The following is a 25,000-nucleotide window of genomic DNA, read 5'->3' as shown; positions in this document are numbered from 1 at the left end:
ACTAGGATGCCGTTGTTTCAGGTTATGATGTGGAATACAATGATTTTTCACACCCTGCTTACGGTATTTGCCCCGGATTATGGTGTTATTTATTATGTTATTTGATTATATACATGTGTATTATATATATATATATATATATATATATATATATATATTTATATATATATATATATATATATATATATACTGTATTTTGTTACTAATTTTTTTATGCTGTATCCCGGGTTCTACTGCATTATTATTATTATTATTATTATTATTATTATTATTATTATTATTATTATTATTCCATATACTTCATAGTGGTGTGATGTTTTACACTGTTTTTTTTCCTCAAGAGTGGGCTCTTACATCCAAGCTGGTGCAGATAGTCAAAGAATCAATTTGACGTAGAATGTTTACTGAGCTAAGCAGAACTGACTTCTGGAGTACGATGATGTTGTATCAGATTCCCAAGGAGTTCAGCTGTTTCATAAGATCATCATGAATTGAGCCTAGCACGATGGAAGTTTTCTTATTCCACAATATAGCAATCTCCACCCTCAATTTATAATAATTCCATATTTTCTCATTCTAGTCAGTGCTCCCTCCTCAGTCTTTCCCTCCTCCTTGACCCCTCTTGGCTCTTAGATTTTACACATTTTTAGGGCAGGGAGACAGTGATAAGGCAATTGGAGGGGATACGTGATCGGGATGTAGAACTTGTTGATATGCAGCTTCATTGTTCTTCATTCCATGTAAAGCTTCTTCATGTTTTGCCTCTGCAGCAGGATGTCTGGTTCACGCATGTGTTTCATGTGTATTATTCTCCGCATTCAAGGGTGTTCCTTAATATTTCGGCCCTTTTCCTTATCGTTAATCGTTGTATCTTTGCAGCCGTTCCTCTGGTTCCAATTTCTCCCATCCTTTTTTCAAAGTTTCTCGGGATTGTTCCTAGTGCTCCTACTATTATAGGTATTATTTTGATTTTCTTCATCATCCAAATCCCTTTCAACTCTCTGGCTAGCTCTGTGAATTTGTCCCGTTTCTCCTGTGGTCAGCTGGGACAGCAAAATCTACGATTTGACAGGATTTTTGTCTTGTTAATTATAACGACATGTGGTCTTCTTACTTGGATGGGCTTGTCTGTCTGTATGTCCATGTCCCATAGGATTTTGTGGTTCCCATTTTCAAGTACTGTTGCGGGTTTATACTTGTACTATTTGTCTGTATGTTCAAAATACAGTTGTTTGAATAATTCCCAGTGTACTGCCCTCCCCACTTGGTCGTGCCTGTTTTTGTATTCCTTTTGGGCCAGTTTGCTGTATTCACTTACTATATGGTTTATCATTTCGTCTCTTTGTCCACAGAGTCTGCATTTGCTATTTTCTTGTGTTTTATCGATTCTTGCTTTGATACGGTTGGTTCTTATCGAGTTATCTTGTGCTGCAGTTATTAGGGATTCAGTTTCTCGGTTTACATGTCCTTTTTGCATCCATATCCAAGTGGTTTCATTATTCTCATCTTTTGTCATTCTTATGAATCTTCTGTGGAGTTGTTTCTCTTCCCATTTTTCTTTTCTCGTTTTATCATTTATCTCTCTGTTTTCTGGTTTTTTTTTTTTTTCATTTTTCAATATCTCTCGCTGCCATCATTATCCTTTCAGTATTTTGCATTATGTATTTTTCTAATTGTTTTTTTTTTTTTGTGTCATTCACACAGTCTTTTATGCAGACCAGTCCTCTGCTGCGGTCTTTCCTTTTCACATAGAGTCTGTCAATGTCATCCTTTGGGTATAGTGCATTATTCATGGTCATAAGTTTTCTGGTCTTCTGATTGAGCTGTCTCAGTTTTTCTTTAGTTCACCCTATAAACGGTCCAGAGTATCTTACTAGCGATACTGTCCATGTATTTATACATTTTATAAGGTTTCTGCTATATAATTTCGTTTCCAGGAGTTTTCTTGTTCTCCTGAGGTATTCCTTTCCAATTTTCTCTTTCATTTCTGTTGCTCTGATGGTGTCTGCTTCCAGAATTCCCAAGTATTTATAGTCGTCTTGTTCCCCTAGTGCCCTCATTTCTGTTTGGTTGGGTAGTTCCATGCCTTCTGTCGTTTCCAGTTTTCTCTTTCTTATAACTAGTAGTGTGCACTTTCCACTCCAAATTACATTCAGATATCCTGGCTGAAAATCCTGGTAGTGTTAATTAGTGTCTCTAGCTCCTTTTCAGTCCTTGCAAAAAGTTTCAAATCGTCTAGATACATCAGGTGGTTCATTTTTTTCTCAGTATTAGAGAACTTGTATCCGGCTTGGCAGTTTCTCAGAGTACTGTTCAGGGACATCATGGCTATGATGAACAGTAATGGTGATAGTGAGTCTCCTTGGAGGATGCCTCTTTGTATTTTAATTTCTGTTATGTGTTGTCCCTCAGCTTCAATTCCAGTCCCCATGTTCTCATTGCATTTTCTATTACGTTGGTGATCCCGCTTGGTATTTAATACATTTTTAAGCATTCAATTATCCATGCTTGGGGATCCTGTCATATCCTTTTTTGTAGTCGATCCATGCCATGGCTAAATTTTTTCTCTTTCTTTTGACCTCATTTAGGATCTTTTGATCTATATATAGCAGATCATGTGTTCCTCTTTTTCCTTTTTGACATCCTTTCTATTCCTCGGGAAGGAGTCCATGATTATTTAGGGAGTGGTAGATTTGTTCCCTCAGTTGTGCTGTCAGTATTTTCCACATAGTGGGTAAGCACATGATCGGCCTATAGTTGCTAGGGGCAGTTCCTTTATGTGTGTCCTTCTGTAGCAGCGTGGTTCTACTTTTGTCATCCAATCTGGCATGCTTGCTTCCTGTATACATCTTCTTAGGTTTTGGGCTAGCCTTTCATGTAAGGTTGTGAATTTTTTGAACCAGTATGCATGTATCCCATCATGCCCTGGTGCTCTCCAGTTTGCCATTTTTCCTACGATTTTCTTTAGAGTTTCCTTGCTGATTTCATTCATTGTTCCTTCTTCTATTTAGTGTGACTCTTCTTTCATGTCTTTCCGCCATTTGGCATTTCTATTGTAATCTCATCATTCTTCCCATATTTTACTCCTGTAAAGTTTAGTTTCTGTCAGGTCTGGTCGTTCCATTTTTGCTTTTCCTCCATTCACATTTTGGTAGAATTGGCTTTCATTATTTTCAAATATCCTATTTTGTTTGTATTGTTCAGATTGATATCTATATCGTCTCAATCTTGCTTCTTTTGCTTTTAGTTTTTGGTCCAGTTCTTCATGTTTCTTGTTTAGCCTCTCCCTACCATTCACATTTCCAATATTCCATTTTCTCCACATTGCTTTTTTTTTTTTTTTTTACACAGTGATCACCACTTATCAAGGCCCGGAAGCCACTCAGGGATAAGGGTTATTGCAAGTACATTATGTTAGTGTGGAGATTTGATGAAGTGTTTACTTAAGGGGGCGGTTCATTAGGAATTTGTTAACATTAGACTTGAAGACATCCAAGTTGTAGTCCGGAGGGAAGCAGGCAGACGGAACAGAGTTCCACAGGCGTGCAGTTTTAAGACAGAAGCCTTGCTCATGGAATCCGTGCTTTGATTTAGGCACAGATATAGAGTGGGGGAAATTTTTCACAGTGGATTCAGCCAGACGGGTGTTTTTCGTGAAAGATTGGCGAGCGGGGACCAGGGATTGGAGTTCAGACGAGCACCTGCCATGGAAATAACGATAAAACAAGGATAGGCTCGCAACGTCTCTTCTGTGGGAGAGGGGTTGCAGGGTAGAGAAAAGGGCATCCCTCACTAAACCACGAAGTCTATTTTGTACTCTGTCAAGGCATGATAGGCTGTTTTTGGCAGCTTCTGCCCAGATATGGCAACAGTATTCCATCCTTGGACGTACTTGGCTTTTATATAGATAGAGAATTGCATCAGTAGTGAGATATCTTCTGGAGCGGTAGAAGGATCCCACCATCTTTCCAGCGACCTTGGCAACAGACTTGATGTACGTGTTCCATTTCAGATCAGGAGTAAAGGTCAAACCCAGAAGCTTGTCAAAGCACGGGGCCTCACCCAGACGAGAGCCATCCATCACAATTGATGCCAGCTGGGTATCAGAGCGTTGATGATGTAAGGATAGGAGTTTGGTTTTGGATGCATTAAAGGTAACTAGCCACATCTTCCCCCACTGAACCATGCGCTCGAGATCAGAGGAGAGAGAATCAGAGAGAACTTTGTCATTTACAGCCTTTGATGTGTTGCCTTAGATGGTCGTGTCATCAGCATAGATGTCAACGAATGATTTAAGTATGTGTTTAGGGAGGTCATTGATGTAGATCAGGAAAAGAGTTGGGCCTAGGATTGACCCCTGAGGGACTCCAGCATTTATATTGCATGCCTCGGATTTTTGTCCATCTACCACTACTTTTATGAACCTATCGGAGAGAAATGATTTAATGATTGAGAAAACATTTCCAGTTATACCGTAGCTGGAAATCTTCTGAAGTAGACCCTTATGCCATACCTTGTCGAAGGCCTTTGATATGTTTTTGTTGTTTTTACCAGTAAGTAAAACTAAAATCAATATATCGCACCATAAATGTATTATTTTTGTTTGCAAAAATATATGCATATATTACATGGTAACCTGGATTGTCCTATTACTAATTATTATTAACAGTAAATTATGCAGATTAATGTCGAAAGCAACATGGAATTTCCATAGACTCCTGCCAGTTATTACTGATATTATTATTATTATTATTATTATTATTATTATTATTATTATTATTATTATTGTTATTTTTATTATTATTATTAAATATAATAATAACAATTAATTATTATTGTTATTATTATAATATTATTTTTTTTCCATTGGTATCATTATTATTATTATTATTATTATTGATGTTGTTGTTGTTGTTGCTATTGTTATTACTATTATTATTGTTGTTACTGCTTTGTTATTATTATTATTATTATTATTATTATTATTATTATTATTATTATTATTATTATTGCTTTTTTATTATTATAATTGTTATTGTTGTTATTAATATTCTTATTAATTTTATTATTACTAGCAGTTTAATATATATATTAAAAACTTTTACTCCTGTCCAGGTAACCTACATATAAAATTTCAAGTCTTTAGACCCAAAATTGGCGGAGGAGCTTGGTAGAATTTGCAAAGGTCAACTCTGTAAAGTTTGACGTCTTGGAAGCCAAATTTTCGCTCAAAAGCTGATTAAAAAAGCTTGCTACATGTCTGAATACTCTTTATGTGAAATTTTAAATGTTTAGACCCAAAATGGGCTGAATAGTTTGCTAGAGACCGCAAATGTAAAATCTTTTGAACGTTGACTTGGCAGACAAATGCTCAGCCAAAAACCGATTAAAAACTTTCCATATGTTTTACTACACTTTATGTAAAATTTCAAATGTTTCGACCAAAAATTGGCTGAGTAATTTGGTAGAGACCGCAGAGGCCAAATGTTTTTTTAACTTCGACCCTAATTTTGACCCCTTAAAATGTATTGTTTTGGGCTCAAATCAAATTAAAAATTTTTATCTATGGTCGAAGGAACCTACATCTAAAATTTCAAGTGTTTAGACCCCAAACTAGCGGAGGAGTTTGGTAGAATTTTCAAAGGTCAAATCGTTGAACTTTGACCCCTTGACAGCCAAATTTCTTGCCGAAAACCGATTGGAAAGATTTTCCCAAATCTTAATACCCCTTATGTCAAATCTCGAGTCTGTAAACTGAAAATTGACAGAGTAGTTTGATAGGGAAATGTACACACAGAGACACACATACACACACACACACACAGACAATTTCACTTTTCTAGATATATAGATTATATTATTATTATTATTATTATTATTATTATTATTATTATTATTATAGTCGATATAATCATTGTTGTTGTAATAATTGTTGTTGTTGTTGTTGTTGTCGACTGCATCATGTTTTACCATCTTGCACTTTTGTTCTTCTCCATCAGATACCTGCAATTCTCAACACAAAGAGATTTCATCAGACTCCAAGATGTTAGCATGGTTTTTTATTCCATTGCTTCAAACCCAACACGACAAATTCTTGCATGGCGCCATCTCAAATTCAACTGGGAAAGTTTAACAAAAAGGTTCTTCAAAATGTTTTTTATGACATCTTTTTTTTTCACAAATTTCTTTTGGAACCAAAGCACCCCCAAAATATATTTATTCAATGCAATTTTATTTTGATTTTGAAGTTGATTTGGCACAGCTTGTGTAGGTATTTTTCATACCAGTCAGAGATACGCCCTTGGCAATCAGTCTGCCTGTGACTTGTTGCTGTTGGATATGGTTCTGTTCACTCCCAAGAAGTGCATCCTCCTAGGTTTTACCTTCTCTTTTTCAATAGTTTATTGTTAATTGTCTAAGGCACCCCCGCAGGAGAATATTAGTGGAGCTGCTCAAACATTTTTAAAGGTCAGAATTCACTTACAGACTTCATTCGGATATTTTCTGGTGCAACTTGATCAGTAACAGTTTGATTCATGTCACAGCATGAACCCTTGACTGCACGCTCGCTCAATGTATTGTTTCCCACGATTCAGTCTTTGTTATTTACCCTGCTAGACAGATAGATAGATAGATAGATAGATCAATAACTGAATAAATGCTTTATATCCGGCGTTGCCCGGCATTTACCTAACAGGAGCCTGAGAGCAGACATGTGGAAACCTAAAAGAAATTTCTTTGAGACCTACCCGTTCGTTGACAAAATCGTAAATTAGGGAAGAAAGTTGATTTAGAAAGAATTAACTGTAGTTTATATTTTACTAGCAGACCATCCGGCGTTGCCTGGTTGTAAAATATCAAAATATGCATAAATATTATGATATATAAGTTCACTTCTTGTAAGAAAAAAAAAAAAATACTCAAGCTGTGATCAAAACAAAAACCTAATGTAATGAGTCAAGTACGATAACAATTCGGCCAGCATGATATGCTCTTTAAAAAGTGTTTTTAAAACAACTTATATTAACATAAGCAACCTGTAATGAGAACTATTCACGCATGCACAGTCGTGAAACAATTAGCAAACAGAGAAAAATTTGACTCCCACGTTCAATTTTGACCGCTTAGGAGCTCTTTTTCTGGATGAAAACCGATTAAAGAGTTTTCCACATGTCTGAATAACCTATATACTAAATTTCAAGTCTGTAGATTAAAAATTTGTTTTAGTATATAGGTTAAGAAGTCTCCTCACACACACATATTCACACATTCTCACTTTTATAAATATACTAGCGAGGGGTACCCGGTGTTGCCCGGGTGTTTGGAGGTGTGTGTGGAAACTCCAGGGGGGGGGGTAAAAAAAATGTTTTGGTAGGTAAGTATGAGGATGGAACCCGAACCGTTCATGCAAAATTGTAAATTAAAGTGTGAAAAAAAAAAGTGCGACGTTAACGATTGCCCTACCGCGAGATGCTAACGGAAACACGTTTGAATTTATTTAATTACTTGGATTTGGCAGGTGCACCTTTTAATGACTTAATGAGGTCAAGTTTGACTGCGGGATGTTTTTTTTTCCAAGATGTTATAGGAAAAAGACTAACCCACATGCGGCGAGCGACAAATGTTGAATATTTATCTTCCCGAAATTGAGCAAATTAAATAGATAGGCGAGCTTTGTTGTTAACTGTGAGATATTACGATTTATATGTGATATAAAAAGTTTTAAAAAGTTGTGAACCGACCGACCGCTTCTCTGAAAAAAGCCTTTTGTTAGACACACAGAAAAAGCGAACAAACATACATACATACATTTTCGCTTTTATATTTATAGATAGACGAGGAAAAAATTAATAGTAGTTTATATTTTATAAGGAATATATTTAACATTCTCTCCCCCTTTATGACGAATTCTCTCCTAACAAACCTTAAAATCGTCAAGAAACCCCATGTGTAACGTTGTCCAGGAACCAAAACGTTATAGCTTCAGTCACAAAGTAGATCAAATAGAAAAGATCTTCAACTTGCTTTTTTTTGTATGACATTTATATCCTAATTCTCTCGTTACCACTGTGTTAACGTTTCTCTCGTTATCATTCATGTGATCGTCTTCTCAGACATCATCCACACCTCTCGCGTGATGTAGAACGTTATTCCTGTTTCTACCGTGATCTCTTTTTAAAATTCTATTTTTTTTCCTATCGGTGAGGTCATTTTGCATGCATTTGCACATGCACGTCCATGCTATGTCACACATAAAGTCCAAACCACTGGCCGATCCAGTGAACAGATTCGTGGCACCACACATGGGAAACGACGCTTAAAGAATTGAGATCAAACCGATATGTAGAAAAGACCTTACTAATTGATTTATATTCTTGGTTGCTCAAAAAGTCCCTTCTATATAATAGTAGAGATACGTGATGTGATGTTCCATCCAATTGGATTTATTTAACACTGTTGTGGCAGCCTACTATCCACGTCTACAGAAGAGACGCTGTGAGCCTGTCTCTGCTTTATCATTATTCTTATAACAAGTGCTCGTCTGAGTTCCAATCTCTGGTCCCTACTCGCCAAACATTCACAAGAAACACTCGTCTAGCTAAAAACACTATCAATAATTTCCACCACACTTTATCTGTGCCTAAACCTAAACGTAGATTCCATGAAAAAAGTTTTTTTGTTAGAACTGCACACATGTGGAACTCTCTTCTGTTTACCTGCTTTCTAGCTGACTACAATATGGTCATCTTCAAGTCCAACGTAAACAAGTTTTTGATGAGCAGTTCCCTTTAATTAATCCAATTTACCAAATTTACCATGACTGCTATACACTCTTTAACCCTTATCCTCGAGTGGCCTCTGGGCCATTATAAATAATAAATTGGCTTTTTTTTTCAGGCGTATCTTGTCTTACTCGGGAATATTTCTGCCAGATTTGTGAATCTGTAAAGAACCATGGCGCAATGGAAAAAAATACTTTGCAAAATTAAGTTGTATATGATACTTTTGTGGAGGTTGGAGGTTCAATCCTCGGTAATCTCCAAAAATACCTTTAGGGCTTACAACATGGCCGCCAGAAGAGTCACGTGATCCGGTTGATCCAAAACATGAATCGTGCAAATGGAAAACGCAGCCTTGAAGGCAAACTTTGACAAACAATCACAATTTGTTTGTATTTAATTTTTTGTTGATATAACGTTGTTATAAAAATAGGCAAACTTTGAGAAACAATCTTAGGTTGTTTTTAGTTAAAACAGTGTTTATAAAAAGTATTTTATTCAGAACAAACAAGTGGTCGCGACCACTTGTTTGTTCTGAATAAAATATATAACAGGTATAACAGAAAGATTCCTGAGTTTGACAAGATACATTTGAAGAAGGTCGGAAGTTAAAACGTAACGTATATAACGGGTATAACAGAAAGATTCCTGAGTTTGACAAGATACATTTGAAGAAGGTCGGAAGTTAAAACGTAAAAGTCAATTATCACGATTGGATTGTGCTCTAAGGAGAAGCATTCATTTTGAATGCGCAATTGTCTTATCAAGGAACAACTGTTGATTTTATGAAATCATTTTTACATAATCATAAATTCCCGATCCATTGGATGGTAATAACTATTTATTCGATTTTGATTTCATTGGAAAATTCATAAATAGTGACATAGCTCACTTCTTACGTCATTCTTACGTCATTAAAAATAAGTCCCTGAATTTCTATATTATTATTAGTCACTAGGAGTTCCCACACAGGCTCTTATCAACGATTACTCACTGATAATAATCGGTGATGTTATCTGTAATTTCGATGATAACAAATCTCCCAAGATTTTCAGCACTCTCTACCTCTTTGATAAGCTTTTCAAATGATTTTACATTACCGCAACATCCACTTGTCATTGATTTCTCGCTGGCAACAAGCATTAGTGTTGTTCACTTGGATTTAGGTGGCAATAAGCCTCCCCAAAGTCACAGTACTCTTTGCATTCACTTAGTGAAGATCTGGTTAACTCTTTCCCTTCTCGGTTCTTCCATTATTATTATTATTATTATACTAGACCACACGTGGCCGGTTGGGTCAGTATGTTATATTAGCTATGGAATTAATGCATGAGCGTGGCACTTGTGACATAAAGAAAATAGTTTTTGTGACATAACAGAAACATTTCTATGAAAGTATATTAAAATGAAAAAAGAATATGAATAGATTTCTATGAGTCGTTCTGTTTATAATTGTTTATTTTTGAAAAAAAAAACTTACAGCCATTGAATTATAAGTCGTTTTCCATACTTATAGGTAAATGTGCACTGGACAGATACCATAATACTTAAAGTTAAATTCAAATTTTGATATATCTTTTAATTTAAACGCAAAAAAAACAAACAATTGGGACGCTGAAAAAGTACACAGTAAAACAATACGTTTTATTGTCGCATTGATTATTTATTTGTAACGCAAATTTAAAAAAAAATATATTTTCGAGATTATTTATTTATGTTGGTAGTGTAGAAGAAAATGTATGAATGTTTTTTTTTAAGAAACGTATATTAAAAATGGAAAATAATTTTTTTAAAAATGAAGACAGTTGGTAAATCGCCGTTGTAAAATGCTCTTATGGTTGTCAATGAGTTAAAGTAGATTTATTTGTAAGAAAATATCATTAAAATAACATAAACGTAATACAGAAATGAATGATGTAAAAAAAAAATGCAGAAAGTATTAACAATTGTTTATTTGGATAATTTAAACGCAAAAAAACAAAAACAATTCGGACGCTGAAATCGTACACAGTAAAACAATAGGTCGCGTTGATTATTTGTTTATGTACGCATGCACAACCGGAAGTCGTAAACCGGGTGTTGGATTACAATACCCGTTACAAGACATTTTGAGTTTTATAATTATATAGATTATTACTCTTTATTTTCTCCATTTATTTTTGGAAGTAGTTAAGTAAGTTAATTCAAGTTAAACGTACAAAATCCTGCATTTAATTGTTAAAGTTAAATTATGCATTTAATCGTTAAAGTTAAACGTACAAAATTTGCTGCATTTAATTTGGAAAGCAATAAAGTTATTTAATTTAAATTAAACACACAAAATTCGAGTATAAGGGTTCAATTGTGATCTAAAAAGAAACATTCATTTCAAACGCGGCCCTGTCTTATAAAAGAATCTACAGTTGATTTTATAGGCTTGTCCTTTCTGTTCGTACGGCGATAAAACTTCTCAAATGCACTAGTGTTGTTAGGTTGTAGAAAAGTGTTAACTTTGGTCAAAATCAGACTTCTTTCTTTAATCAGATTTTTTTATTATCGATTTTCATCATCTGAAATAACATTGAAAGTAGTCTGAATAATTTAAATAATACGAAAAAAATTGATTATTTTATGCTAACAGCCATTTTTTTTTTTTCAGGTTTAATGGCAGCACTTTCGGTTTAAGCTACATCATTGAATCTATCATCCACGACTTTGTCACAGAACTGGATTACCAAGACGTAAGTTTCGATCAACAACTGAAATTTTCTTTCACAATAGAATTGTGTGACCACTTCTCTTGTGTACGTTTGCGTATATGCGTTTCTTGCCTCTATGTGACTAAAAAATTACTTTCTTATTTACTTTGGATCGATTATTATTGTTGTAGAGACACACCCATTAACTAAAAATGAACTCTTCCGAACTGCATGAATTAGCTGAGAGTTACGACTTGGTGCGGTCACTTTACTTTTGTAGTACACGTAACTCCAGGTTTAAATCTTCGGGCCGTGATCAAAGTGTAGTATCTGTTCCGGCAGATACTGCAAGCTATGACTAGCTATGACTAGCAAAGACCAGATGTGGGGGCAACCCCACATACCTGACCTTTAACCAGCTCCCATCTCCCACCTCTCGGGAGCTGGTCCCCCTTTTTCCCTTCCCCCTCCCTTCACTCCTCACATTAAAAATTGGCCTTGTGCCTAATTTGCTCGGTGGGGGAGCAAATAAATACCATCTGTTCTTAAGATGCTGCACTTCAATTTCTTGTTCTCTGTCAGTGGAAGAGAAATCCTTCACGACTGAGACAATTTTTATTTTTGTTCCTTTTCTCCACGTTAAAAAACGACCCTGGTGTCTAACTCTGTCTCGTGGGGAGGCATTGTAAATAGGAACTCCAGGTTTAAACCTCAACAATCAGTTTGACTGAAACTAGGCTATTTCGATGGCCTTTTTGCTGTCGGACTGGTGAAAGATATTCTGTGTAGCTCTAGGAGGCCTATCCTTCCAGGCCTTGCCTCCCGGCTTTTGGGAGGAGCAAGTTTATCGCTTGTTGCCTGAGGCACCATAACAGGGGAATCCCGACGGGGCTACTCAGGTATATTTTTGCATGGCCGAATTGCTTCTTCTCTTGGAACACTACCTTTTTTTTCCCACCTTCCGACCTTGTGTCACATCCTTTCGTGTTTGGAGAGAGGTACATATCGGTCAATGTACTTTCGTAGTCTGCAAACTTGGTGATACTTACTACGACGGTTGCTGTTTTTGTTTCAATATATTTGACCTTTTTTTCCATCTTTGTATTTTTCTTAGTGACCCTACTAGGGGCACAACAATTTGGTGACAAAGGATTCACATTTTCAAAGGGAATATCTATAACAACTGTGCGGCCCAGCAATTAAAGTAAAGTAAAAAAAAAAAAAAAAAAATGCAATGACATAAAGTACAAAAATGGACGCTCAGTTAAAAAAACAAATCAATAAAATTAATTCCACTAGAATAAATTCCAGTTTCTATGAAACTGTTGTCATCCCATAAGGCTCAGGAAGAAAAACCCAGCTCGGTAATTGGTGGAAACAAAATATATTGAACAGAAAAGCAAATGCAACAAATGAAGAGAATGGGTGTACGTCAGTCCGACTGCCAAGAGTAAAAAACTCCTACACAACCACGGAGAGAAATCTTCTCCTGGGCATATAGTAAGTGGAAGAGTTTATTGTGAGCACCACAGCAATAACCAAGTTGGACATTTTAATCTTTTGTTAATAGTTAAAAAAAATGAATTACGATTTTTTGTTGGTCACCTGACAAAAGGAGGGTGGACCAGTAACTTCACTCTTGCCCGTTTGTCTGTCCGCACTTTTCTCAATAACTAACCTTGGAATTTTTTTAAACTTTGCACAAAATATTAACTATGATATGAGTAAAAAAAACAAACAGAACGGATTTTCAGGGAAAACTCCGGTTGCCTCCCTAGGAGTGCCTTTCGGGTTAAAATGGCTAAAATTGACACTTTTGTGCTTATTAAAAAATATTGATGCCTTAGATTTTTATAAAACTTTCTGAAAAGTTGTAACTAACTGATTTCTATATAATTTTGTTTGTCTATAGTTTGCGATAACTCTTGGGTGTGTCCCAGGAGCTCTTCTAGGACTAATAAAAACACTTCATTTTAGAGACTATTTTACCATATTTGTCCAAAATTTTCTGTTAGCAGTTTTGCATAGTGCTGAACTCGATTTTCTATTTAGCAGTTTTGCATAGTGCTGAACTTAAATTTAAATATGTTAAGGCCTTTGGGGACTTTTGGGGCTAAATGGAGAGGGGGCAAATGATAGACTTAGTCATTTCTTTTTTTGCATGGTGCAGAACTCAAATTTACATATGTTAAGGCTTTAAATTTACATATATTAAGGAAGGCAGTTCCACAGGCTTGCAGTTCTCCAGGGGACATCAAATTCTGGTGGAAATTAACAAACGGTGTACCTTCTATTCTGGTGAAAATTAACAAACGTTTGTTAATTTTCACCAGAATTTGACGTCCCTGGAGACTTTTGGTGCTAAATGGTGGGGAGGCAAATGCTGAACTTAGTCATTTTTGTTATGTCTCGTTCACTGTGCACTCACGGGGGATCACTTGAGCATAAAGAGCTACTATTTAGGACCATGCCTACAGAGATGCTATGTGAGGAGTTGAGCAGTGAGATATATGTTAGCATCACATTTAAATTTCTGCATGTTAGTACAGTCAGGAAAGATGAAACAGAGAAGGAACTTAAAGTCTACCAGTTCAAAAATACCCGAATCTTCAACTTCCGGATCTTCAACTTCCACCGTAGACCCCCACTACCATGTATCCTTCTCCAACATCAGGGGTCTACGTTCTAACCTTCCAGAGGTTGAAACACAATTACAGGAGATTAAACCAGACCTATTATTCCTAAGCGAAACTGGCATTGGACAGACTATTCCCCTAGATGAGTTCGCAATTAAAGGATACTATAACTTAACTTCCAAATCTGACCCTCAAGATCGCCATGGGCATGAAATCTCTCGACAGAGGCAACCTTTAATATCAAAGATGGCTTTCCATATTGTAGGAACATCTCCAGATAAGATCCTAACTTACTCTATGTGTGCTTTTGGGTTGCACTTGCTCACACTACTGCATTTATATTTACTCTCTATCGCCCCCACAACAGCAGAGTTACTATCTTTAAAAGCATATCTGAGAAAATTGACCATGCCCTATCTGCTTATTCTATAGCTAACATTCACGTTTGTGGAGACTTCAATGTTCACAATATGGAATGGTTAACCCACTCAAACAAGACCGACGATGAGGAGGAGGTTCTGTCACGATTTCCAATTGCTTATGACCTCACTCAGATTGTTCATGAACCCACCTGTGTGTCCGACTCTGACGGCCAGTATGCAAGTCTCCTAGACCTTTTTCTCACAACTTGCCTTGAACTATGTTCAGTTCCCATTCTGTCTCAACTTGGATCTTCCTACCACTCTGTTGTATCAATTAAGATAAAAATGATATGTAAAAAGTCTTCAGACGTACCTCTCCATTGTACAGGATATCGATACTCTATGGAAGACTGGGATAACTTCCATACATTTATATCTGATCTACCTCTGCATTCCATGTTTAAAAAGGATGTGTCTTCTATAGTATTAGACCTGACAGAATGGTTACTTGTAGGTATTGACCGTTTCATACCCTCGAAAAAGTTCCAGCGAAAACCTAACAGCCAGCCACGGTTCTCCCCAGAATGTGCTGCTGCCATTGCACACAGAAATCACTTTTTCCATAGCTTCAAACGTAATAGATATACTGAGACTAAAGCTGCTTTCAGAACTGCCAGCAACCATTGTAAAAAAGTAATAAAGAATGCAAGAGAGTTGTTTGCTCTGTCCGTTAAGTCCAAAGTAGCTGAGCAGCAGCTTGGTTCCCACCAGTTTTGGCAGAATCCTGAACAGAAACGTGGCTTTATCCCAACTATCATCAATGAACCTGAGGTAATCTCGTCAGCATCAGACAAAGCCAAACTCTTTGCCAAGAATTTTGCAGCTAATGCTACCCTTTACAACCAAGGCCACCAACCCCCAATATTTCCTCCTGTATGAGAAAACATGCTATGTCATATACAAATATCTGTACGTGATGTTGTCAAGCTAATCAAAAACCTTGATTCCAGTAAAGCAACCGGCCCTGATGGTATTCTAATTATAGTACTCAAAAAACTTAACGAGAACTAGCGCCCATACTTACAAAACTGTTTAAACGGTATCTTAAGCAGAATTGCTTTCTATCACCCTGGAAAATCTCATCAGTTTGCACTGTATTTAAGAATTCAGGTGATCGGTCATCTCCCTCTCAGTACTGGCCAATAAGTCTCCTGTGTGCCATGAGAAAGTTGCTGGAATCTGTTTTAAATAGAGAAATAATCAACCATCTCAGCAAAAATAACCTTCTTAGTGACACACAATATGGTTTCCGTTCTGCTAGATCTACAGCAGATGTGCTTATAGTTATATCTCATAGAAATAGCGAATCTCTTGACAGAGGCAACCTTTCTAGCACAATTGTTCTTGACATATCAAAAGCCTTTGATAGGATATGGCATAAAGGTTTACATCACAAAATCTCCAGCTATGGTATAGCTGGACATGTCTTTTCAATTATTAAATCATTTCCCTCTGATAGGTTCATAAGAGTAGTAGTTGATGGGCAGAAATCAGAAGCTTACAGTATTAATGCTGGAGCCCCTCAGGGTTCCATCCTGGGCCGAACTCTCTTCCTGATTTACATTAATGATCTTCCAAATCACATCCTTACATCATTTGTTGACATTTATGCTGATGACACCACCATCTATGGTAGCACATCTAAGACTGTAAATGACCAAGTTCTCTCCGATTCTCTTTCCTCTGATCTTGAGCACATGATTCAATGGGGAAAGGAGTGGCTTGTTACTTTTAATGCATCTAAAACCAAGCTTCTATCTTTACATCATCAACGCTCTGATCCCCATCTGGCATCAATTGAAATGAATGGGTATCGACTTGGGAGGCCTCATGTTTTGACAAGCTTCTGGGCTTGACCTTTACTCCTGATCTGAAATGGAACACGTACATCAAATCTGTTGCCAAAACCGCTGGAACAATGGTGGGATCCTTCTATCGATCTAGTAGATATCTTACTGCTGATACAATTCTCTATCTTTATAAGAGCCAAGTTCATCCAAGGATGGAGTACTGTTGTCACATCTGGGCAGAAACAAGACCGATGATGAGGGGAGGTTCTGTCATGATTTCTCCATTGCCTATGACCTCACTCAGATTGTTCAGGAACCTACCCATGTGCCCGATAATGGCGGCCAGTATGCGAGCCTACTAGACCTTTTTCTCACAACTTGCCCTGAACTATGTTCAGTTTCTGTTCTGTCGCCTCTTGGATCTTCCGACCACTCTGTTGTATAAATTAAGATAAAAATGAAATGTAATAAGTCCCCAGACGTACCTCTTCATCGTACAGTATATCGATACACTAAGGCTGACTGGGATAGCTTCCGTACATTTATATCTGATCTACCTCTGCATTCCATGTTTAAAAAGGATGTGTCCTCTATAGTATTAGACCTGACTGAATGGTTAATTGTAGGTATTGACCATTTCATACCCTCTAAAAAGTTTCAGCAAAAACCTAACAGCCAGCCATGGTTCTCTCCAGAATGTGCTGCTGCCATTGCGCACAGAAATTACTTTTTCCACTGCTTCAAACGTAATAGATGTATGGAAACTAAAGCCGTTTTCAGGACTGCCAGCAACCATTGTAAGAAAGTAATAAGGAACGCAAGAGAGTTGTATGCTCAATTTTTTTTTTTAATGGAGAGTAGAAAACGCATTGTGGATGCGTTATCGGCAGCTCCAAGGATGGAATACTGTTGCCACATCTGGGCAGGAGCTGCTAGAAAGGACTTGTCCTGCCTTGATAGAGTTCAAAATAGACTTCGTAGCCTCGTAGGAGATGTCCTTTTCTCCTCCTTGCAACCTCTATCTCACAGAAGAGATGTTGCGAGTTTGTCTCTGATGTATCGTTATTTTCATGGAAAGTGTTCAACTGAGCTTCAATCTATAGTCCCCCCTCGCCAAGCTTTCACAAGAAACACTCGTCTAGCTGTAAACACTATCAATAATTTCCCCCACTCTTTATCTGTGCCTAAACCTAAACGTAGATTCCATGAACAAAGCTTCTTTCTTAGAACTGCACGCCTGTGGAATTGTCTTCCGTTTTCCTGCTTTCCGGCTGACTACAATATGGTTGTGTTCAAGTCTAAAGTTAATAAGTTCTTGATGAGCCGTTCCATATAAGTTATCAAATTTACCAAATTTTCATTACTAATGATTACTATATTGACCAATTTCTACTGTACACTCTTTAACCCTTATCCTTGAGTGGCCTCAAAAAAAAAAAAAAAAAAACTGCTAGAAAGGACTTATCCTGCCTTGATAGAGTTCAAAATAGACTTTGTAGCCTCATAGGAGATGTCCCTTTCTCTTCCCTGTAACCTCTTTCTCAAAGAAGAGATGTAGCGAGTTTGTGTTTGCTTTATCGTTATTTTCATGGCAAGTGCTCGACTGAGCTTCAATCTATGGTCCCCCTTGCCAAACTTTCACAAGAAACACTCGTCTAGCTTAAAACACTATCAATAATTTCCCCCCACTCTTTATCTGTGCGTACACTTAAACGTAGATTCTATGAACAAAGCTTCTTTCTTAGAAATGCACGCCTGTGGAACTGTCTTCCTTTTTCCTGCTTTTCAACTGACTACAATATGGTTGTCTTCAAGTCCAATGTAAACAAGTTCTTGATAAGCCGTTCCCCTTAGGTTAACAAATTTACTGAATTTCCATTTCTGACAATTACTATATTGTCCAATTGACTACTGTACACTCTTTAACCCTTATCCTCGAGTGGCCCCTGGGCCTTGATAAGTCGTGATGCCTATATAAAAAAAAACAAAAAAACTGTGATCCTTGGAAATTTGAAAGGATGTAGAAAACATTCAAACTAGCTTTAAAATTCTTAGTAAATTCTCATGCATTAAACGATTTGGAAGCTATTTATAGCAACTATTTATAAATAGATATGAAAACAAAATTACCATAATAAAATTAATTATATTTTCATTAGAATTTTATAAAATTAATAATTTAATGGGAAAACAACAGCATCATAATCAAATTTGACTTTAAATATCCTTTGTTTGTTTAATAAAAACATTATTATTTTTTTTTGCATAGCATTATTTTTTTATTTATCTTTATCAATTTTTTAATTTATCATTTGTATAATTTAGCTTTTTGTTCTCATCATGGATGTTATCCTCACAAGAGATTTTTTTATACTTATGGCCCAATGGATAAAAGCATTAATTATAAGCAGTTGTAAACGACAATATTCTGGATATTCTCATTACAGACGATACTAACTGAAAATAATATAAACATTGCATGTTAAACCTTTACCATAGATTCCTGAGTTTGGATAAAGGTACCTGAGGAAGGTCAGCTGTTATAGTGACCAAAATATTGTGAGAATAACACCCGAGATATGAACAATTGTTTGATAATCCAAATAATAATTCCTCAAATTAACAAAAAAAAAAAATCAACAAAACAGCATAGATAAAAAAATATCTCTAGACCTATAAAAGTGAAATTTTCTGTGTGTGGCTGCGTGTGTACTTGTCTTGTCTGCGTATCAAACTACTCTGTCAATTTTCAGTCTACTGACTCGAGATCTGACATAAGGGGTATTGAGATTTGAGAAAATCTTTTAAATAGGTTTTTGGACAAAAATTGGATGTCAAGGGGTCAAATGACAGCGATTTGACATTTGAAAACTCTACCAAACTCCTCCACCAATTTTGGGTCTAAACCCTTAAAATTTTAGATGTAGGTTTCTTGGACATGGATCAAACTTTTTAATTTGAGTTGAGTCCAACATAATAAATGTTCAGATATCAATATTGGAGCCAAAGTTTAAAAGATTTTTACCTCTCAGCCAATTTCTGGTCTAAACATTTGAAATTTTACATAAAGCAATAGGGCAAGCTTTTTAATCGGGTTTTGGCCGAAAATTTGACTGCCAAAGGGTCAAAGTTCTAAAGATTTGACCTTTGCGGTCTCTAACAAACTATTAAGCCAATTTTGGGTCTAACATTTGAAATTTTACATAATGGGTATTCAGACATGCAGCAAACCATTTTATCAGTTTTGGGGCGAAAATTTGATTGCCAAGAGGTCAAAGTTGAAAGAGTTGACATTTGCAGATTCTACCAAACTCCTGCGCCAATTTTAGTTTAAACACTTGAAATTTTAGATCTAGGTTACCTGGTCATGCGTCAAACTTTTTAATATATATATATACATATATGCACATAAAGTTATGAACAGTACATAGGGTCTGAGCAAAGCCTGGCTGAACTGCTAGTTTTAAACAAAAATAAAGTTAAAAATAGTCCCAAACAACAGCAGATGTATATAACCAATAAATAAATATATTTATATAAGTAGTATTGCATAACACTCGTCTAGTTTCTTATCTATCGTATCTTAGCACTGAGTGAGACTAACCTACACTCCTCCATCCCTTCTAACTACTTTAACATGCCTGGCTATCTCCCACTCTACCATAAGGACTCTGACAGACATATGCACGGACTTGGAGTCTACATTCGTAACTACTGGAGTCTACATTCTTGACTAGAGAAACAAACCTAGAATCGGACGATCAAGCCTTTATGTGCTTTAGACTAAGCATGCAACATAACATTAGCTAATTTTATTTTCTCTACCGCTCTCCCTCGACCCAGGACTGCACCGTAATTAACAAAGTTTCTGACAGCATAGACACAGCACTCTCCCTCGACACTAGCTTACTAGTACATGTATTTGGTGACTTTAATATCCACCACAAAAACTGGCTTGGATTTTCTACTCACACAGATGCAGCGGGCAGCACAACACATAGCTTTGCTATATCTCACTCTCTATCACAAATGATTACGTTTCCAACCCGTTTCCCTGACCAGCAAGAACAACACGCATCACTTCTAGATCTGTTTCTGACCACAGTTCTCAAGGATTGTATAACAAATGCTGACAGCCCATTCTACAATGCTGATCATGCAGTGATAATGGTCGAAATCGCCCTAAACTCTAAACCCAAAACTGAAGAGCCAGTGCTCAAAACAACGAGATATTATAAAAAGTCTGACTGGGAAGTCATCAGAGATTTTATCAGAGATGCCCTATGGGGAAATATTTTTTCTTTTCCTGCTGAAATGAGACTACTGAATGGTTCAAAACGGCAATTGAAGCACATGTTCCCATGCGGAAATTTTATAGAAAGCCCCACTCTCCCCAATGGTTTACTTCTACTTGCGCAACTGCCATTGCTCAAAGGCAGCATGCATACCACAGATTTAACCGACATAAATCCAGTTCAAACAGACAGAAATACTTCTGTCTGTTTGAAGCTAGAAGTAACATTAAGAAAGAAATAGCGACAGTTAAGAGAGAATTTACGGAAACCAGTAAAAAACGCATAGAAGCACAAAAATTAGGAACTCGTGACTTCTGGAAAATCTACAACAGTGTAGTAAATAATGGGCAATCAACAATTCCCCCACTAACAAACAATCACGAGGTTGTTTGCTCAGCAACCGACAAGGCTAATATGCTTGCCAGTCGGTTTGCCTCAAACTCCACACTGGACCCTTCCAACCACTCCTTGCTTGACTTTCCTTTGTGGACAGATGCCATGCTAGATGATCTAAAAATCACCCCTGACAGATGCCACGCTAGATGATCTAAAAATCACCCCTGCATGCTATCATAAAAAACCTTGACACTTCAAAAGCATGTGGACCTGATCTCATCCCAGCTGTGCTATTAAAAAAATGCTCAGCCGAAGTAGCTCCAATTCTCTCCAAACTCTACAACAAATGCCTTAATGAATCTTGCTTTCCGGGCTGTTGGAAAACTGCTTCTGTGGTACCAGTATTCAAGAATTCTGGTGAAAGAACTGACCAATCTAATTATCGCCCCATTAGCCTCCTCCCACTTTTCGCCAAAATATTTGAGACGTTAATTAACCATGCACTAGTCCATCACCTTACAACTTCTGACTGATAAACAATATGGATTTAGACAAGCCCATTCCACAGCAGACATCCTCACTGTAATCTCTGAACGTATATACCATTCACTGGACATTTGCTGCATTTAATTTGGGAAGCAGGGAAGTCATTTAATTTTTATTTGTGTACACATCTGTAAAACTTAGACATAAAAGAAATAAATTTTTAGTTGTAAACTGTTCTTATATACTTCAATCAAAAACTATGATCTTTTGCTGATTTTGATGTTTTGTCCATAATTGAAAAAATATCTGTATCTATATCTATATATCTATAAAAGTGAAGGTGTGTGTATGTGTGTGTATGTGTGTGTATGTACATTTTCCTGTGCAATAACTCTGTCAATTTTCAGTCTACAGACTCGAAATTTGATATACAGGGTACTGAGATTTGGGAAAATCTTTGCAATCCGTTTCGGCCAGAAATTTGGCTGTTAAGGGGTCAAAGTTCAACGATTTGACTTTTTCACTGGATCAGTATCGTTTTGAAGCTCCATCCTTCAGACGACAAATACCGAAAAATTGACTAAAAACATTAATTTCTTCACCATAAACTGGGCACTTTTTTACAGGGAGGGGTCGATTTTTCGCAGATATTTTCGAAAGTAATCCCCTCTTTCCGATTGTCTAGCCTTAATTTAAACCTATGTCACTTCCGGTTTGGCGGTGGTCGTAACAGCAAATACGCCACGTTTTTTCCTCGTTCTTTTCCTTCTTTGCGGCACAGTTTCGAGCCTGCCTTCCTACTACCACTTTTTTTTTTTGCTCAACACACACCTCCAAACACTTGGGCAACGCCAAGCACCCATGCTAGTATATCTATAAAAGTGAAAATGTCTGTCTGTCTGTCTGTCTGTGTACATTTCCATACCAAATAACTGTGTCAATTTTCGGTCTACAGACTCGAAATTTGACATAGGGGGCACTGAAATTTGAGAAAATCTCAGGTTTCGGCCAGAAATTTGGCTGTTAAGGGGTCAAAGTTCAATGATTTGACTTTTTCACTGGATCACTATCGTTGTGAAGCTCCACCCTTCAGACGACAAATACCGAAAAATTGGCTGAAAACATTAATTTCTTCACCCTCAACTGGGCACTTTTCTACAGGGAGGGGTCGCTTTTTTCGCTAATATTTTCGAAAGTCATCCCCTCTTTCCGATTGTCTAGCCTTAATTTAAACCTATGTCACTTCCGATTTGGCGGTGGTCCTAACAGCAAATACATTATGTTTTTTCTCCATACTTTTCCTCCTTCGCGGTATGGGTTCGAGCCTGCCTTCCTACTACCAGTTTTTTTTTTTTTTTGCTCAACACACACCTCCAAACACCCGGGCAACGCCAAGCACCCATGCTAGTATATATATAAAAGTGAAAAGGTCTGTCTGTCTGTCTGTCTGTCTATCTGTTTACCAAATAACTGAGTCTATTTTTGGTCTACAGACTCGAAATTTGACATATGGGGCATTGAAATTTGGGAAAACCTCAGGTTTCGGCCAGAAATTTTGCTGTTAAGGGGTCAAAGTTCAACGATTTGACCTTTGAGAACTCTACCAAACTCCTCCGACAATTTTAGGTCTAAACACTTGAAATTTTATATATAAGTTACTTGGACAGGGATCTAACTTAAAAACTTGATTTGAGCCCAAAACAATAAATGTTAAGGGGTCATAATAGGGGTCAAAGTTAAAAAAATTTGACCTCTGCGGTCTCTGCCAAATTATTCAGACAATTTCTGGTCTAAACATTTGAAATTTTACATAAAGAGTATTCAGAGATAAAACAAGCTTTTTATTCGGTTTGGGTCGAAAATTTGAGCTATCAATATATAAATGTATGTATGCATGTTTGCATGTCTGCCTACAACTTTCGACAGAGGCGACAAATTTTCACAAGATCAGTATCGTTTTGAAGCTCGACCCTTTCGACGACAAATACTGAAAAATTGGCTGAAAACATTAATTTCTTCACCCTCAACTGGGCACTTTTCTACAGGGAGGGGTCGCTTTTTTCGCTAATATTTTCGAAAGTCATCCTCTCTTTCCGATTGTCTAGCCTTAATTTAAACCTACGTCACTTCCGATTTGGCGGTGGTCGTAACAGCAAATACATTATGTTTTTTCCCCATACTTTTCCTCCTTCGCAGTACGGGTTCGAGCCTGCCTTCCTACTACCAGTTTTTTTTTTTTTTTTGCACAACACACACCTCCAAACACCCGGGCAACGCCAAGCACCCATGCTAGTATATATATAAAAGTGAAAAGGTCTGTCTGTTTGTCTGTCTGTCTGTCTGTGTGTGTACCAAATAACTGTGTCAATTTTTGGTCTACAGACTCGAAATTTGACATATGGGGCATTGAAATTTGGGAAAATCTCAGGTTTCGGCCAGAAATTTTGCTGTTAAGGGGTCAAAGTTCAACGATTTGACCTTTGAGAACTCTACCAAACTCCTCCGACAATTTTAGGTCTAAACACTTGAAATTTTATATATAAGTTACTTGGACAGGGATCTAACTTAAAAACTTGATTTGAGCCCAAAACAGTAAATGTTAAGAGGTCAAAATTGGGGTCAAATTTAAAAAAAAAATTAATCTCTGCGGTCTCTAACAAATAACTCAGACAACTTTTAGTCTAAACATTTGAAATCTTACATAAAGTGTATTCAGAGATAGGGCAAGTTTTTTAATCATTTTTGCTGAAAATTTGGCTTTCAAGGAGTCAAAGTTCAAAAGATCTTACCTTTGCGGTCTCTAGCAAACTATTAAGCCAATTTAGGGTCTAAACATTTGAAATTTGACATATAGGGTATTCAGACATGCAGCAATCTTTTTAATCAGTTTTTGGGCGAAATTACAGAGTTGACCTTCACAGATTCTACCAAACTCCTCCGCCAGTTTTGAGTCTAAACACTTGAAATGTTAGATGTAGGTTAATTGGACATTGGTCAAACATTTTAATTTGATTTGAGCCCAAAACAATAGATATTAAGGGGTCAAAATTGGGGTCAAATTTAAAAGAAATTTTACGTCTGTGGTTTCTACCAATTTTTCTATAGTAGTTAGAAAGGCATCACTGTACATATTAATACTTTTTAATATATACATATGCACATAAAGTTATGAACAGTACATAGGGCCCGAGCAAAGCCGGTCGGAACTGCTAGTATATCTATAAAAGTGAAAATGTCTGTCTGTGTGTCTGTGTAGATTTTCCTACCAAATAACTCTGTCAATTTTCGGTATAGAGACTCGAGATTTGACATAAGAAGTATTGAGATTGGCGAAAATCTCTTTAATCGGTTTTCCGATAGAATTTTGGCTGTCAAGGGGTCAAATTTCAACGATTTGACCTTTAAAAACTTTACCAAACTCCTCCGCTAATTTTTGGTCTAAACACTGGAAATTTTAAATGTAGGTTACTTGGACATCGATCAAACTTTATAACTTGATTTGAGCCCCAAAAACTAAATGTTAAGGGGTCAACATTGAGGTCAATTGACCTCTGCAGTCTCTACGAAATTACTCAGC

At 36.7% G+C, this 25,000-nt stretch overlaps 1 protein-coding gene across 5 annotated transcripts in view; it reads left to right on the top strand.

Annotated features, from left to right (window-relative positions):
- Window positions 1–25,000, top strand: part of LOC145261138 (endoplasmic reticulum aminopeptidase 1-like) — a 938,216-nt gene that overhangs the window by 911,154 nt on the left and 2,062 nt on the right. For all 5 annotated transcript variants that reach the window (XM_080119414.1, XM_080119415.1, XM_080119412.1 and 2 more), the window contains exons 17-18: window positions 6,000–6,140; window positions 11,419–11,500. In XM_080119414.1, the coding sequence (XP_079975540.1) occupies window positions 6,000–6,140; window positions 11,419–11,500 (223 nt within the window). The remainder of the gene's footprint in view (window positions 1–5,999; window positions 6,141–11,418; window positions 11,501–25,000) is intronic.

The sequence above is a fragment of the Euprymna scolopes genome, chromosome 37 (genome assembly GCF_053919585.1).
Source record: "Euprymna scolopes isolate OS-2025 chromosome 37, ASM5391958v1, whole genome shotgun sequence".
Lineage (NCBI taxonomy): Eukaryota > Metazoa > Mollusca > Cephalopoda > Sepiida > Sepiolidae > Euprymna > Euprymna scolopes.
This window is presented reverse-complemented; position numbering and strand designations above follow the sequence as displayed.